The sequence below is a fragment of the Ahaetulla prasina genome, chromosome 1, assembly GCF_028640845.1.
Source record: "Ahaetulla prasina isolate Xishuangbanna chromosome 1, ASM2864084v1, whole genome shotgun sequence".
In the NCBI taxonomy this organism is placed as follows: domain Eukaryota; kingdom Metazoa; phylum Chordata; class Lepidosauria; order Squamata; family Colubridae; genus Ahaetulla; species Ahaetulla prasina.
The window spans coordinates 27,665,211-27,683,184 of record NC_080539.1 but is presented as its reverse complement, the minus strand read 5'-3'; the positions used below and the strand labels follow the sequence as shown (position 1 = coordinate 27,683,184).

Sequence of the window (17,974 nt, the reverse complement as noted above, 5' to 3'; positions counted from 1 at the left end):
CCTGGAATACAGCATCCAGTTTTGGTCACCACATTACAAAAAAGATGTTGAGACTTTGGAAAAAGTGCAAAGAAGAGCAATTAAGATGATTAAAGGCCTGGAGACAAAAACATATGAACTGTTGCAGGAATTGGGTATGGCCAGTCCAGAGAAAAGAACGACTAGGGTGACATAGCAGTATTCCAGTATTTGAGGGGCTGCCACAAAGAAGAGAGGGTCAACTTATTTTCCAAAGCATCAGAAGGCAGGACAAGAAACAATGGATGGAAACTTATCGAGGAGAGAAGCAACCTGGAATTACAGAGAAACTTCTTAACAGTGAGGACAATTAACCAGTGGAACAGCTTGCCTTCAGAAGTTGTAAAGGCTTCATCACTGGCGTTTTTTTTAAAAAAAGACTGGACAGCCACTTGGTTGAAATGGTATAGGGTTTCCTGCGTGAGCAGGGTGTTGAACTAGAAGAACTCTAAAGTCCCTTTCAGCTCTATTCTGATTGATTGATTGATTGTTCAGAATGATTTGGAAAGGACCATTAGCCTAAAAATCCTATCTTCCACCTGTTTTCTGTGTAGATCCTCACAAAAGATCCCAAACTTATAACCATCCAGCCTCTCTTCTACTTCTTCTATTGATAATTGGTTCCACCATCAAACCATTCTTGCCGTCAGGAAATTTTTCCAAAAATGAATATGAAACTATTAATGCCTTGGCAAGGTAACCCCAAACAGCTGGGGGAAGCCAGACTAGAATTATATCATGGAATAAGTAACAGAAGTGGTTTGCTGGCAACCAAATACGGCAGTTTGATTGGGAAGCAAATGGGATATCTTGTAAGATTGCATACCCAAGCATTTTTTTTTTTTGCCACTTTTTCTCTGAGAACACTTTAATGTATTTCCTCCTCTTTTATTTCTTTTTCTGTTTTGTTTTTTTTTTGGAAAAAAAAAACCCAGCAAGCTAACCCGAGAAAGTGGGACTGATTTCCCCATCCCAACTACGCCCACAGTGCCAGACTCGGAGACAGAGAAACTGATCCGGGAGAAGGATGAGGAGGTGAATAACAGGGTACTGTTTTGGGGGAGATTGCTGGTGCCTGAAAATTCAGAAATATACAGGTAGTCCTCGACTTAAAACAGTTCATTTAGTGACTGTTCAAAGTTAAAACAGCACTGAAAAAAAATGACTTATGACCATTTTTCACACTTAACGACTGTTGCAGCATCCTCATGGTCACATGATCAAAATTCAGCAGCTTGGCAAATGATTTGTATTTATGGTGTGTCCTGGCGTCATGTGATCAGATTTTGCCCCCTTCTGACAAGCAGTCAATGGGGAATCCAGATTCACTTAACGCCCGTGTCACTAACTTAACAAATGTTACGATTCACTTAACAATGGTGGCAAGACAAGTCGTAAAACGGGGCAAACTCACTTAACAAATAAGCTCACTTAGCATCATAAACTTTGGGCTCAATTGTAGCCGTAACTCAAGGATTGCCTGTATAGAGAGCTGTATTGTACAACATCGGGGTTTTGCTCAATTTAGCTCAGTACAAGCCAGATTCACACCTCAAACTGACCAGTTTTTTTAATAGCAGGTTTACACGTTGTTTCTATGGAGATTCTCAGTCATCCAGATCAGGGGTCTCCAACCTTGGCAACTTTAAGCCTGGTGGACTTCAACTCCCAGAATCCCCCCTTGCTGGGGGATTCTGGGAGCTGAAGTTCACCAGGCTTAAAGTTGCCAAGGTTGGAGACCCCTGATCCAGATCATAGTTGTCCCAAAGGTGCTTTTTTTCAAGAGGCAGCTGAACCTTCCTTGTTTTTTCTTTGAAGACGTTTCGCTTCTCATCCAAGAAGCTTCTTCAGCTCTGGCTGGTCGGTGGGGAATGGGAGGTTTTATATTTCTTGCAGACAACCGGTCATTTGCATTGTTTTAGAGAGTCGTTGAGGCCACTTGGAGATTGTCTGTGTCCTCAGGATCATTTGCACGTTTGCACATCCCACCCGTTTCTGCTTTCCCAGCATACTCAATTCTATCAGCAAAAAGTGGTGGTTCTGACCACTTGATCATAATAATTAGATCAAAATAAAGCTAGGCTACCTTTTTAATATGGGTGTTGGGTAATTTTGCAAGCTGAAGTCCAGACAACTTAAAGTTGCTGAGGCTTAAGAACAATGCTCTAAAACAGGGGTCTCCAACCTTGGCAACTTTAATCCTGGAGGACTTCAACTCCCAGAATTCTGAATTCTGGGAGTTGAAGTCCTCCAGGCTTAAAGTTGTCGAGGCTGAAGACCCCTGCTCTCAGAAGTAGCTGGTATCCCATGAGTCTTTTTACCAGGAGCAAGGCTTTGCGACATCATTAGTCCTTTTCCCAGGGGTTGAGATTATGACTATCATTATCAATTACATTTATATGCTTCCAACTTTCAGAAACTCTGGGTGGTTCACCAATTGAGAGTTGGACTAGAAGACTTTAAAAAGTCCCTTCCAACTCCCATTATTCTTTTGTCCTGTTAATTGTTGAAAACATTTTTAAAAAGAGTAAATGGCAGGATGATAAACCAGATGGAAACAACAACAACAACATTCTGCCTTCCACTTCCCCCCCCCTCCAAATATGGAGAAATGTTTCCTAGATCGATTAAAGTTGGTAGTTTAACACATTAAACGTACAGTCACAGTGTACTTCATCTGACTACTGATTTAATCTGTATTCTGAGTTCGCATAATAGCACTTAGATTTAAACTTATATATCGTTTCACAGTCCTCTCTAAGCGGTTTACAGAGTCAGCATATTGCTCCCTACAATCTGGGTCCTCAGGGTCAACCTTGAGCCTGGTGGGATTTGAACTGCCAAACTGTGGGCAGCTGGCAGTTGGCAGAAGTAGCCTGCAATACTGCACTCTTAACCACTGCACCACCGCAGCTCATAATAATAATATATTATTCTATAAGGTAATTGAAGGATATGGATTCTTATTACATGCTAAGCCAGGGTGAGGGTGGGGAATAGGGGTGTGCATAAGAGCACCAGCATGCCTACCGTCCCTGTCCTAATGTTCCCTTTAGTTATATTCATTTTATGCATTCAATTCATGCTTATACTTATATATATTATTTAATATGTATTTGACAAAATAGATAAAATAAATAAATAGTCATTGCCATTGTATAATATGAATCTGTGGTAGTGATTCTCAACCGTGGCAACTTTACGAGGTGTGGACCTCAACTCCCAGAAATCTGAGAGCAGAATTGGCACCTCTTAAAGTTGCTTGAGAAACATGGTTTTATAGCAAAGAGGACAACAGCCCATTGTTTGACTCTCGGCAGTAAAACCTGGGGATCAGAGGTGGGTTTCAGCAGGTTCTGACCAGTTCTGGAGAACTGGTAGCAGAAATTTTGAGTAGTTCGGAGAACCAGTAGTAAAAATTCTGACTGGCCCCGCCACCATCTATTCTCTGCCTCCCAAGTCCCAGCTGATCAGGAGGAAATGGAGATTTTATAGTATCCTTCCCCTCCATGCCCACCAAGCCACACCCACCAAGCCATGCCCTGCCCACCAAGCCACGCCCACAGAACAGGTAGCAAAAAGTTTTGAAATCCACCACTGCTGGGGATATGGAACATATTCCTTTTAAGTTTCATTTGATTCTATTCTTATCAGTTTTATAAGACATGTTTAAGTATCTCTTTTAGACAGCCCTTTACAGATCAGTTTGTTAATTTGTCTTGTAAAGTATGTGTTTTGGTATTTTCAATTTCGTACTTTAGGGGGTGGGAAGTATGTATTTTGAAAGTTGCTTTGGGCATTCAGTTTGCACAGAAAAATTAAGCAGATTTATTTTTCTCCTTTCAGTTACGAAAACTGCAGGAAAGGTTGCAGAAAATCCAACAGCAGATGGAAGATTCATAGTAATCATAAATTGCCCCCCCTCCCCCTGAATATTTTTTGTCCCTGCTGGCTGGCATCCTTCCAAAGCAGAAAATGTTTACATCCCTCTGAATTTCACCCCATCTCCAGTACCTGGTCCTTGTCAAACATAAATTGCTGCAATGATCGCCTTAAAACCAAAGTTCTACAATTACTTACCCCTCTAAGAAATGAGAAACTCCGAAAGGCTTCAAGATGCTCCTGCAACCTTCTAACATGCGGGAAATTTTCCTTTCTCAATCCCGTCTAGCTACTGATCATCGTTGTGATTTTTCTGTAGCTTGCAGAGACGAACTATTCTGCAATCACAGCACTGAAAGGAAACTTAACTCTCATCTGACAGGCAGACTACGATAATTTGTACCAGCAAACTGTGGTTGACAAGATTCTGCTCAGATTCCTTTCTAACCCAGTCGTAAAAAAGATGCAAGTGACAAAAAAAGTAGGCACACACCAAAACACAAGATATTCTCTCCAAGTCCGTCTTGAAATTATTGGCAAAAATATATGCACACAAGAGATGAAATGACAAAATTCCGATCTATAAGATGGTAAAACGGAGAATATTCAGATGTTGGGAATGCTTTAAAACAAATCCTTCTAGTCAGCAATTAACTTTCTCATGATTTGTCCCCTTGAAATGAATGGGAGCTGCCGGAATCTTGCACTGAGAAACTTTTAACTGAATTAAATAACACGAGCACTCCCTTTGCAAAAACTCTTGTTCTGTTTTATATTTATCTCCTTATAAGCGAGAGTCAAAACATGGGAGTTATTATAGTTTTTGCAAGCTATTAATTTTATTTAAGTTTTTCAAGCTATTTATCAAAGTTACACAATGTAAGCCGCCCTGAGTCTTCGGAGAAGGGCGGGATATAAATGTAAATTTAAAAAAAAAAGTAAAATAAAATTAAATTTACTGTCCCATGCACAGCCAAGCATACCCAGCTGCTGGTAGACGTGCAAAGCAACCAAGCTTCTTGCAAGCAATATTCAGTTTCATTCAAAATTGTTCCTTCCCATGTGTCTTAAATGACTGTGTTGCTTTTGTGAATATGTATCAGCTCATACCCTCAATCAAGAGAAACCTAAATTAGGACTTTTCAGCAGGTGGATCTTGTAATGTGTGGCTTATTCCAAATGGAAATTTTCCTAAAAGTCTGAAAAAAATGCCTGGCACTCTTCCCCTCTTTGGAGGGTCAGAATCTGCATGCTGCTGCTCTTATGGGGATCAGTCTTCTAAATCTGCTAAAAATTTTCCGTCTCTGCCGATGATGCATGCTGCCGTTAATGCTTTGAAAGAAGATCCCAGAGAACAAAGCTACACATCTTCCTCAGACCAGCTGATCAGTTGCTTACAGAAAAGTTGGTGAGATACGCTCAAAAAAAGAGAAACAGCCAACCCATCCACTCTTCTAGGTCTTCCTCACTTCAAGGCTGTTCAAAAGGACCACCAGAACCCCTGATGGGCAATCACGGCAGCAAGGCATTTTCCTCTTTCAAGGAGTGGTGCCGATGGAAAGTGCCCTGCGAAAACCAAGGTGATCGATCTCACTGGAGATATGGGTGCAACCCCATGAAAGGCACCTCTGCAGTTCCAGTTTGGAGCTGAAGGATGGATGGGACCCTCATTAAACAGGCCTTTTCTCCCTGTAGGGTCCACAATGAAAGAGAAGCAGAGGATAGAGAGGAATTCAAAGTGCAAGCGAGTAGGCTGGGACACAAACCTGTTGGAGCAAAAAGATGATGCTTCTGAATAAAGCTAACAATCTTTCATTTGTAGGCCAGCACAGCATGAGAACATGCTGGATCAGACCAAAGCTCTCATGTTAGTAGCAATGATAATTAGTGGTGTCTTTCCTCTAGCCATGAAGGCTCCCTAGGAGTCAATTGTTGATAGATACCTGTTAGTACCATTCTGTCTTATCCTCTTTTCTAAGAAGCTGCCTGTCATAATAGCTGCCACAATGTCAATGAATCCAGATCCAAAACAGACTTGTAAGTTGGGCCAAGAATAGCAGAATATTGGTTATTTTCTCTAGAAGGTTCAGAAGCCACTGGGCATCATAGAACCATCTGTATAGCAACTATTATTAACATAACCTGCAGAAACTTCTGATTAAAGAAAGGCCCCAAAATTGCAGGTCTTGAAATAAGAAATCCTTAGATTTTAACCAGTCCTTTCTACCCAGCTCCAAATGCAATAGGATTGCCAACTGACCAGAGTGAGGGAAAAGCCTAGCCTTAGCCTAGCGTAACCTGGCCTGCTTCTGTGCTTTAAAGATATCTTGATATACATAAACATGCTTTTCATTGCATGGAGGAAATATTACTACTTGCTAGTATTGGTAGAGCAAACTGCTATTACAGAGGCTGACCCCATACTCTTGGCTTCAATATTTATAGAGGTGCTTCCAGTTAAGGCTTTTCTTGTGCAATTAACCTGGTTTATTTGTGCAATATTAGGGGGGGGGGATGAGAATGTAATTTTCACTAGTAAACACCTTGTATTTCTCTTCCATTTTCCCCCTATAATGTGAAGGAAAACTGGGAATGGGGAAGCTTTTGATTGGTGCTGTTAAGCTGTCCTCTATCTGAAACAATAATTGTTATCTTCCTATTGTGATATTGTGATGCTATCATTTGATGTACTTATTCTTAATTACTGATTACTTTTTATTATTTATTTATCCTCCAGGATATATAGGTGGCATTTGCACTTCTGAATTGTTTACATAGATGAAGGCAAATACCTGCTCTAAAGCAGGGGTCTCCAACCGTGGCAACTTTAAGCCTGACGGACTTCAACTCCCAGAATTCTGGAAGTTGAAGTCTGCCAGGCTTAAAGTTGCCAAGGTTGGAGACCCCTGCTCTAAAGTATCACTATTTATAACCTTATTTAAACATCATTTTATTATTTCCTATCGAGGCATAGTGAAAGCTGAAGCAGCCGTCCACAAGGATGCCCATTAACACATGTAGATAAGCGATTTCCACCCTTTGCTTCAGTCCAACTTCTGTATTGCATACAAGGAGGACTGTTCTTGTGCCATAACTGAAAGTGCAGAAAACTAAAGGAAGTAGGCCCAAAATTATCTTTTCTTTTCTGTCTTTAAGTTTCTAACCTTCATGTCGTGAAGATAAGCTGCTGTGGTTAGATGCTAAGCATAAAACATGATGGCTAGTAGATGTAGTGCTGGGATTCTGGAATGCATACAGTAGTATGTGGGGGGGAGGTTTTAATACATTCAGGAAGGTATTTGCAACTATGTGTTAGAAACCTTGTCCCTTTTTAAGTGTATTGCATCACAACGTGTAAAAAAGAGGCAGGGCTTTGAACACACAATTGAGGAGTTTGCTTTTTTAACTCCTCTCCCTCTTCTCTCCCGTCCCATGGATGCTCCTGAATGCATAGTATTGTGTGCTCTCAACAATCCTTCCAAAACATTGTATTCCTTTATTCTCACTGCCTTAATTGCTGGGTTAGTCCCAGGAGTAACAAAAGATGAGTGTGTGTGAGAGAGTTGTAGGATGTTTAGGAACCCCCAAACAGCATTTCTGCTTTTATTCATTCATTTTTCAAATCTTGATATTTTCCTATAAAAAAAGAGAAAAATTCTATCTGTTGTCTGGGGCTGGGAAATATTTATTGAAAGGTTGTAAAATATATATATATATAAGTTTATACATTCTAGTAGTTTATTTTTTAATCCCACCAATAAAAGTAGCTAATTTCAATGAGCCTGTTTGAGACTTGAGGTTTTTTTAAAAAAAATATTGAGCCAAAATGGGGGTCTTTTCCAGGTGTGATGTATGAAAGTCTTCTTTGATTTAATGGTGGGGATTGGTCTGTGATTGCATTGCAACAAAAGTGAGATCTCCAATTCATGCAAGAGACCCACATCTACTACAGAATGTTTGTCGTTGGATTGAAAAATACTTTTCCTACAGAGGGGAAATGATATTCTTTGAAAAGTGGAACTAGCCTTCTACAGTATTTGGAATGGAAGGTATTTTTGGAACAGTCACCAGCCAAGGCAATGAAGCAGCACATTCACCATCCAGGGCTCATGTTGCCAGGGAAATTCAGGACCCATTGCTCAGGTCAGTGTGCAGAAAGGACATTCCAATACAAATATGCTTATTCCTAGACTTAAGGCAGGGGTGTCAAATTCAAGGCCTGTAGGCTGGATTTGGCCCGTGATGTGGTCGAATCCGGCCCGCGGGGCAGTCCTGGAAAATGTAAGGGGCTGGCCCAGTCTACCCACATCGCTTTGGCCCAGTCTAACCAATGTGAAGAGGAAACATCGGGCCAGCATAGCTTCGGCCTGGTCTAACCAATGTGAAATGGAAACATGTCAGCAGTTTGGGGAGTGGCGTCAAGCTGCCCCCCCACCCCAAGGTCTACCACAGCCCTGATGCGGCCCTCTATGGAACTGAGTTTGACATGCCTGACTTAAGGTAATCCCAAATAATTGGAAAAGTCTGCAAGAACCACTTCACTTCTCAGTCTCCTTGAAGAGAAGTAAAACATGGTTGACAGTCCAAATTATTTTGATGGACTTCTTTCCCAGCTCAAAGACAGGAGGAGCACATGCTAATGCAGGTGTGTGGATGTGCCCCTGCTGCTGCCAGATTGAAGGAAGACTGGTGCCGCTTCTAAAGCAATAATTCTTAACCTTAGCAACTTTAAGATGTGTGGTCTTCAACATCCAGAATTTCCCAGCCAGCAAGGAGTTGAAGTCCACACATTTTAAAGTTGCCAAAGTTGAGAAAGGCTTGTAAGAATAGAGCAAGAAACACTAATGGGCCTTCCTAGGGATGTCCGAAAGAGTTAAGGAAAATATTTCTTGACACTGAACTCCCAATCCTAAATTGACAGCTTATGTTACTCTGTGGCAATACACTAATAATCACATGTTGCATTTTGCCTGCTCATATCACTGATTGCAGATTAACCAGAACTTTATGAATAGGCTTGAAGAAACCAATAACTTTGTAACCATCCAGGATGGGAAACTTAGGTTTAATTCTGGCTTGGCCTCTAATGTAACCTATTTTCTAAGAATGCTGGGTAGAGGATGTGCACACTTTAGTTTCCTGGGAAAAAAAACAACCCAAGAACATATTAGGATTTCAATTAATGTATTTTATACAAAGCATCCTTGGTGTCCTGCATAACAAAATACAGTAGGGCTCCAAGATGTTGGAAATTCAGATCTGAAGGGAAACAAAAACTGAAAATAGAGGCCCAGAATAAAGATTGAGGTAAAAATTCCAGGTCATTTGAAGCAATTCCAATATTTCACCTGCATTTATTGCCTTGCAAACCAACTAACAACCTTGTAAGGGAGGTCAGTATTGTTGACTTAAATCAGGAAGTGGCTTGATAATTGTAATAGAATAAAATAGAATAGAATAGAATTTATTGGCCAAGTGTGGTTGGACACACAAGGAATTTGTCTTGGTGCATATGCTCTCAGTGTACATAAAAGAAAAGATACCTTCATCAAGGTTATCTAGATCAGAGCTTTGCTGCCTGAGGAACTCTGGGAGTTGAAGTCCACAAGTCTTAAAAGTTGCCAAGGTTGGAGACCCCTGATCTAGAATATTAGGAATGAGGCAAGAGTTGACAACCTTGGCAAGTCTTTCCCCCCACATCTATGATGTTGACTTTGGTTTCCTGGACCAAGGCAGCACAGGGGTCATGTTTAAGATTTGCCCACTTCTTAAGAATGGAGGAATGAAGGAGTGGATCTAGATCAACGAGCATAGAGCTCTGTGTAGCTGTCTTTCTGAATGCCAGCAAAGGGATCTGAAAAACTTTCAAAACACCCGCCATAAAAATGTCATGAAGAAAATCATAGGTGGCTAGAACAAGGGAGTGGAAGGACTTTTATTATTTCCATGTAAATTAATTTTACATCACAGTTTTGTGAATTCTGATCATTTTCATCAGAGAGGGCATCACATTTCATTTTCAAAGTGCGTATAAATGTTTCACAGTCTTTGCTTAATTCATGTTCCTTCCCTTAACACTTCTCCTAAAGACAACTGAGGCAGACTGATAATATGATAAACTCCCCAGTTCACCAAGGTTGACTGAGTGAACAAATAATACAAGCTCTTTTCTTCAGTTATGTTACAGAGCAATGACCCTGAATGCAGGAACGGCAGGGACTACACAACCCCAAGTGTGCCAGAGTCATGTGGAAGAGCTGCCTGACTCAGGAAAACAGCTCACATGCTGGCTGCAATCTGCAGCACCTGAAGAGTGTGAAAGAATTAGGGGAACAGCATGATAAACACAAGGAAGATGGAAACCAGACTCCTTAAAAAGGGGAGTAGAATAGGAAACCGGCGACTTCGCTGTCTATGACAAGATTACGACAGTCAAACATGGTCTAAAACCAAGATTGCAGGCATGAATTTAGAAATCAGAACTTCTAAATGGCTTTAGGCCATCAGTTAACAAAGGGACCCTCTTCTCCAAGAGACCCATTGAGCCTGGGGGAAACAGGTTCCTCTTTTACCCTCTACTAGTGGGAAAATGTAAAATTTGTTGCTACTGGTTCTGTGGGCATGGTTTGGTGGGGTGGGTGGGTCATGTGACTGGGTGGGCATGGCCAACTTTTTCTTTTTACTTTTTTAAAGCATTTTTTTTACTATTGGTTCCAGCAAATAGGTAGTAAAAAATGCTTTAAAAAAAGCAAAAAAAAAAAAAAAAGAGGTTTCGATGATTGTGCGGCACAGCTGTGATTGTCGGAACCTTTTTTTTTTTAACTTTTAAAACATTTTTTACCACCTATTCACTGGAACCGGTAGTAAAAAAATGCTTTAAAAAAGGAAAAAAGGTTCCGACGATCACGCAGCACAACTGATTGACAATCAGCTGTGCCGTGCGATCCTCGGAACCTTTGGTTTTTTTACATTTTTAAAGGATTTTTTACTACCGGTTCACCGGAACAGGTAGTTTTTATCACTACCAGTTTGCCCGAAATGGAGTGAACTGGTTGCATTTCACCCATCCTCTACTGTAGACCTCCAGCCTCTCTTGTTTCTTGGTAGAACCACCGGTCTTCTGCTGTGTCTCTTACAACCATAGTTAGGAGAGACCACATCAGGCTTGGAGTGTCATGGTCCCCACACTAGTATAAATGCAACATCCACACTCTGGGGCACAGTTTCAAGTGGCCATCAAAATTCTTCAAGAAAATACACTTAATTTCTATAGATGTACATAAAAATGCCAATGGAGCAGAGATACTTGCTTATACTTCCCTCCGAAGATCATTCATAAAATACGCAAGGTCTGTCATCTTTCGCATTAAACATGAAATGCACTTTCACAAAAATATGAGCATTAGCCTTTTCTAACAGATGTTCATAAAATGATGATGTATCAATCTGGAAGTTTCAAAGATATGTGAAATATAAATTTAAAAACATTTTTCTCCAAATCTAGTACGCTACTCTTAAATAGGGAGTCTTCATTTAGTCTTGACTCTTGGAAGAATGAACGTAGATACTGGGCAGGTTTTGTTGATAAAAGTCAGAAATATCTGAAATTTCACCTCAGGTCAGAGTTTTGTGTTATTTCCCCAAATCCATACTTTCAATTTGTGACAGGGAAGCGAGAAGAGAAGAAATATGGAACTACAAGAAACTGTTTTCCAAATTGTTATAGATTTAGTCCCTATAACAATGTGGTTCATATAATAATCTAATGGAACTCCACCCTGCTGTAACAATTGCTTCCAATTCCGTGTATTTCAGGACTTAGAAGTTGTGTAGTTACACATGCACCATGGGCTGAGGAGAACTGCTTTCTACTTCTTCTGAATTTGCAGAATTTCAGACCACCATTTTTAAGTTTCCCCATTTCTAAGCAAGAAGATCCAGAAAATTTACCTTTTTTTAAGCCAAGATGTCTGTATGCAAGTTTGGCACATAGGACTTAACAAAGCTGGACCACAAGTCTATGGAAGGAATTCATTTTGTGATTGCAAGGAATGTTTTCTTTCTCCGTATTTCCCTCCTTCTAAAAAAACCTAACTATAACTATAACATGGCCTTCAGTTAAAATGAAAAAGATGCTGGTGTTCCCTTGAAAAGAACAGGAGCCTACTGGGAAGAGTTTAAGAAGATCCATGTTATCTCCCTCAGCAGCTAACCAGACAAACAGAAGCCCAGAAACTGATATCTAGACCTGACTTTTCTTACCAGCACTAATAATCAGAGGTAGGTTGTCTCCAGGGATTTCTCAGCAAACATGGCTAAACTCCTTCAAGTCTTCCTGCCTGATCCTCTTGTACTTTGGTTGCACAACCAATGCTTGTCCTGGGTGCTAGAATGCCAGGAGAGAAAATGGTCTATTTTTTTTTTCCTATGGCCACCCACACTGATAGTATTGAAAACCCAGGAAGTCTTTCATGGTTCAGGTTCTTAAAAATGCCCTCTCAGGAACTGAAAAAGCTCCATTCCCCCTCCACCACCTCTTCTAAAGACTATCAAGCCAATCTCCTGTTGCACTGAATGATATAGGAATGTGCCTTTTTCCAAATGGCAATCTGAGTGGCTCCTTTATGTCCACAAAAAGCTTGCAAGATAAGGAAAAAGCAGGGTCTATTTTCCTGGCTATGACATACAGAGTTTTAATATTTAGGGGTGTTTTTTTTGTTTTGGCACAAGAGGACATTTAGTCATGTAGCCCCACAACCCACAAGGGTAAGTCAAAAATATGTCTCTAAGTTGTGAGGCTCCTTGGATAAGATGAATTATTCAGGGTCTCCCCCTGAAGGCTCCTTTCTGCTATGCTGATCACCCCAGATGGAAAATACCTGCTGCCCATTTCCAGATGAGGGTCCAATAATGCTTGCTTATTCTTATTGCTGGCCCTGGTGCATAGATTAGCTCATCCGTCTCCAATCGAATACTTTCCAGATGGGTTGGAACTGCAACTCCCAGAATTCCTTTGTTCGCCTGGCCTCCAGACCACTGGCTAAGAATTCTAGGAGTTGCCTGAGTTCTGAAAGCCATGTTGCCTGAGTTGTAGTGAAAACAAATCTGCCTGGCACTAGTCTGAGGACGACTGTGAGTGCACATCCCATGGTTCTATCCTGAACCTGGAAAGAGTTGGCTAGATTTTCAAGCTATGCACAGAGATCTCCCTTTAGAAGAGTGATTTGGTTGTTTCCTCCTCTTTTTGTCCTTCTAGAAATCCAGACTGCCTTTTTGAGGCCCTGACAGCACATGGGCTTATGTATGTGCACACGTACATTAAAACTTGCAACAAAACCTTAACACACATTTGGATCTCCAGAGTAGGCAAGCAGTTTAAACGGGGTGGTAATTTGGAGGAGAGGAGGGGTAAGAGGAGACGGTTTCAGCTCTACCTTATAGCTTCTCTCTGGGGGCAAACTGCCTGCTTAGGAAATAGATTTTCACCAAAAAAACATCCGCATTGGATTTTATGTACTTCTGCCAAACATGGTTGGAACAGAAGGAAAGAAGAAGCTAAGGTGTGCACACAGTGAAACATGCACACAGCACACGTGGGTATTGACAGAGCTACATTCACATAACAGATTTCACCTGGTTACTGGACTGAGCTATTTTGTGTGTGTGTGTGTGTGTGTGTGTGTGTGTGTGTGTATTTCCACAATATATCAACTTCAAATGAATCAAATAGGCTGGGTTTGCATAACATGCTAAGCTATATAAAAAAATTAAATCCTAACCAAGGTTGAGTAGCAATAAGCTCAGTATGTTGTGCAAATACAATCTTCAGCCGACTGGGCAAAACATGTTATGTGAATGTAGTCAGTCACTGGATCCAAGGAGCACAGAGACCAAACATCTGGACAGATCTCTCAGTCTTGCAACTTCCAAGGAAAGGCTAAGCACATGCTAAGCACACACATAGACCCTCATCCCCCCCGTGGCCTATTCGCAGAACAACAAAGTGGGGCTCGAGAATCCAAGTATGCAAGTCCACATATAAACCCAAGGCACCACTTTATAGGACAAAGGTTTTAAAGAGGATCTGTAGAGGTGTATTTGGGGGACAGGGTAGCAGCCCCTACCTTAATGCCAGCTTGTGAGTAGCTGCCAGCTGATGACAGAAGCTTATGTGCTCAGCGGGGCGTGCAAAGCTTTTCATAACCACAAAGCATACAAGGAGAGAGTCAAGGATCCCTGGCTTCTCCTCCACTTTGTGGGATGTGCAAGGAGAAGGATGTATTCACAAGGAGTATTTACAAGAACCCGGGCTGCCAGACCCAACTCTGTGCAAGCCAGGCACAGAACTAGTCCCCCAAGGAAGGAAGCAGGGAGAACCAGCTCCCAGTGGTTTTTCCAAAAACCAGCTCTAGCTGGTGAGCTGCATGCAGCTGGTGGCAGGACTCAGCAAGAGAAGCTTTTCTTCAGCCCAGCTCATACAGAGACATGCAGGCTGGGAGCTGCTTGCCTGCCCCTGCTGTACTCATTCAGACACTTCTGCATGTGCACACAGTCCGCTCTCAGCTCGCCGGTGTGTCTCCCAGAAGGCCCGGTCCAATTGCTCCAACTGTGGACTCAGGGGAAGTTGCATAGCCAGGTGCATGCGGAGAGCTTCCAGCCACTGCTCTAACCGACTGAAAGAAGGCCTGGAGAGAAAAAGCAGAAGAATGTGATGTCAATGTTCCAGAAAACCCCTCCTGCAGAAAAGACTCCGAAGCTAACATCTTTCAAAGTTCTTTTACTAGCATGGGTAAACAGGCACAGTTGGATGAAAACCGAAACAGGGGATTCTGGTTCCTCCCTCAATAATACAAACCCCAAAATCTCCACCCTCATGACCCCTCTGCCGGTCACATGCTCCAATCCTCAACTGTCCCATGTTGAAGCATCACTCCGGCCACTCCTTCTCCAGATGCGAACCTAGTCTGACCTTGACCGCCAGGAAGAATGTTGTATCCCTTGTACTACCACCCCTCCTTTCCCACAGGGAGAAAGTGGCAGCGTGTGGAAGCCTTCGGCCTAGTGTGGCTTTCAAAGCTGACACCTAGGAGTTTTGCTTGATCAGGCTAAAAGCCCCAAATGGCCTAGAGCAGCCCACCCTCCCCCTCCCCAACCTTTTGGGCACCAGGGACCAATTCCATGGAGGGCATGTTTTCCACAGACTGGGGCAGACGTGATTTCGCGTGTTGCCTGGATCCCGCACGTGTGTGGATGGGGCTTTGCTTGCTTGTGCAGCCTGGTTCTTGGTGTGCTGTGACTTGGTGCCAGTCTGTGACCTGAAGGTTGGGGACCCCCTGGTCTAGTGGGCCCTAGACAGAGTCTGAAGGCACCACACTATTTTTCAGCTTTGACAGGTTGAAAATGTATGGACTTCCTAGAATTCCCAGCGTATGTGTGTGTGTGTGTTTCCCTCCATTGAATATACATATTTTTCTCCACTGAAAGAGGACAAGAATCATGATCATCAGGAGTCAAAAACTTCTTGACGGCACATAACCAGTTCCACAAAAATATGAGCATCGGCTACTCGCCATTTAAAGAGGAGAAGAATCATATAAACGTAGAGGAAATGCTGAATAGGGATCAGGATCTAATAAGAAGGAGAATAGTTTCCTCCTAGTTCTCTAGACTAGTCCTTTCTCAACCTCAGCAACTTTAAGATGTGGGACTCCTACTTGCTGGCTGGGGAATTCTGGCAGTTGACATCCGCACATTTTCATGTTGCTAAGGTTGAAAGCATTGCTCCATCATTATGTAGACCCATAGATAGTAAAGGTTGGAAGCAATCTTGGCTCTCATCTAGTGAGACTGAAGGGATAGCTCAGGCAATAGAGAAGCCTGTTATTAAAACACAGAGCCTGCAATTACTGCAGGTTCGAGCCCGGCCCAAGGTTGACTCAGCCTTCCACCCTTTATAAGGTAGATAAAATGAGGACCCAGATTGTTGGGGGGGCAATAAGTTGACTTTGTAAAAAAATATACAAATAGAATGAGACTATTGCCTTATACATTGTAAGCCGCCCTGAGTCTTCGGAGAAGGGCGGGGTATAAATGTAAACAAAAAAAAAATTGCAAAAGAAAAATACAAAACTGGATGCAGGAGCAGCAAAAGAACAGCTGAACTTCTCACAGTCTGAATTTTACTGGAAGGTTGGAAAAGCCTTAACTTAATGTTTCTCAACCTTGGCAACTTGAAGATATATGGACTTTAGCTCCCAGAGTTCCCTAGGCAGCATGCTGGGAATTCTGGGAGTTGATGTCCACACATCTTCGAAGCTGCCAAGGTTGAGAAGCACTGGCTTAATTTGTCCTTCCAGGCTGGACCATCTGCCCTGAGGAAGACTCATCCCTTTCTCCAAGCCACATATCCTCTCATCCCCGTATCTAGGAGCTCCCCGACTCTCTGGTCTGACACGTCTGTTTCCACTTGCTCACCGTTTCTCATGATCCAAATCACAGCAACAAACAGCAATGGGAAAGAAGCTGGGAGGACAACTGGGAGGACAGTAACGGTCCAGGAAGCCTAGCACATTGAGGCCAAAATCCAAGGTTCGAGGCAGGTAATCAGGGTCAGCGCTGACTCTTCCAATGATCTGTGCAAAATGAAAAAGGAGTTGTTAGAAGTTTCTCTGGACTGATCTAGGCTTGGTTAACAATCTAGAACAGTGATGACTAACCTTTTCTGGACCAAGTGGCCAAAGCAGTGTGCACCCCCCCGAACTCCTAAAATGCAATGAGTAAGCAGGGCTCACGCTTGTGCGCCGCCCCATGCATGCACCCACGGCCCGCTGCATGCACCATGCCCCCTGCGCATGCGCGCATGGCCCCCCTGCACATACCCCGCCCCCCCCAGTGGCAGAGACCCAAAGACCAGCTGGCTGGTGGGAGTTGCGTGCACATGCGCAATAGAGCTGAACTGGGGCGACGGCTCATGTGCCATCAAAGAGGCCATAGGTTCGTCATCATGGATCTAGAACAAGTCTCCAAAGATGGTCCTTTGGAGATAAACTGAACCACTTAGAAGAGCTAAGTAGAATGTTGGTTGGCCCATGCCAGATGCCTCAAGGGCTTTTCAAAAGTCCATGTAGAGCATTTGTATATTTCATTTCAATATCTCTGATAGAAATATGCAGAAATATGCCTGAGTAATCCTTACAATAGTGTTAACTTTACGACGCTAGTATTATCATTCTCATATTACATGTAGGAAACTAAGGGAGCGGGGTTATAAGGGCTGGTCCTAAACTTACAACAGTTCACTTAGTGACCGTTCAAAATTACAATGACACTGAAAAAAGTGATTTATGACCATTTTTCACACTTATGACTGTTGCAGCATCCCCATGGTCATGTGATCAAAATTCAGATGCTTGGAAATTGGCTCATATTTATGACAGTTTCAGTGTTCCAGGGTTGTGTGATCACCTTTTGTAACTTTCTTAGAAGCAAAGCCAATGGGGAATCCGGATTCACTTTACAACTGTGTTACTAACTTAACAGTTGCAGTAATTCACTTAACAACTATGGCAAAAAAAGTCATAAAAAGGGTCAAATACATAAACAGAAGTTTCACCTAGCAACAGAAATGTTGGGCTCAATTATGGTTGTAAGTCAAGGACTATCTGTACTTCTCTGCAGAAACTGTATAGAGGAAAATTGCACTTGGATGTATTAGGAGTCTGATAATTTCCATGTAATTTCCTTTTCCAACTAACAAAATATATTGAAAGGCATAAACTTTCATAAATTGCAGCTCACATCACCTATCAAATATTAGTGTCTTTTTGATGTGAGCAGTTATTACACAATATCACCAGGGATGAAATGCTACTGGTTCGCTCTGGTTCGGGCAAACTGGTAGTGATAAAAACTACCGGTTTGGATGAAGCAGTAGTAAAAAAAAAAAAGCTACCAGTTCAGGCAAGCCAGTAGTTAGCTAATGGTTCGGTTGAACCGGTAGTTAAAAAAAGCTACCGGTTCCTTTGAACCGGTATTTCCAATGATCAGCTGTGCAGCGGGATTTAGCTTTGCTAGA

At 42.2% G+C, this 17,974-nt stretch overlaps 2 protein-coding genes across 3 annotated transcripts in view; one reads left to right on the top strand and one right to left on the bottom strand.

Annotated features, from left to right (window-relative positions):
* SEPTIN4 (septin 4) overlaps window positions 1–7,680 on the top strand; it is a 52,591-nt gene extending 44,911 nt beyond the window's left edge. The window contains exons 11-12 of the mRNA XM_058164565.1: window positions 954–1,053; window positions 3,865–7,680. Coding sequence (XP_058020548.1) covers window positions 954–1,053; window positions 3,865–3,921 — 157 coding nt within the window. The 3' untranslated portion in view covers window positions 3,922–7,680. The remainder of the gene's footprint in view (window positions 1–953; window positions 1,054–3,864) is intronic.
* A 140-nt stretch (window positions 7,681–7,820) lies between these two features.
* LIMK1 (LIM domain kinase 1) overlaps window positions 7,821–17,974 on the bottom strand; it is a 55,885-nt gene continuing 45,731 nt past the window's right edge. For both annotated transcript variants that reach the window (XM_058164564.1, XM_058164563.1), the window contains 2 exons: window positions 16,375–16,532; window positions 7,821–14,585 (listed from right to left, as the gene is read on the bottom strand). In XM_058164564.1, coding sequence (XP_058020547.1) covers window positions 14,423–14,585; window positions 16,375–16,532 — 321 coding nt within the window. In that variant the 3' untranslated portion in view covers window positions 7,821–14,422. The remainder of the gene's footprint in view (window positions 14,586–16,374; window positions 16,533–17,974) is intronic.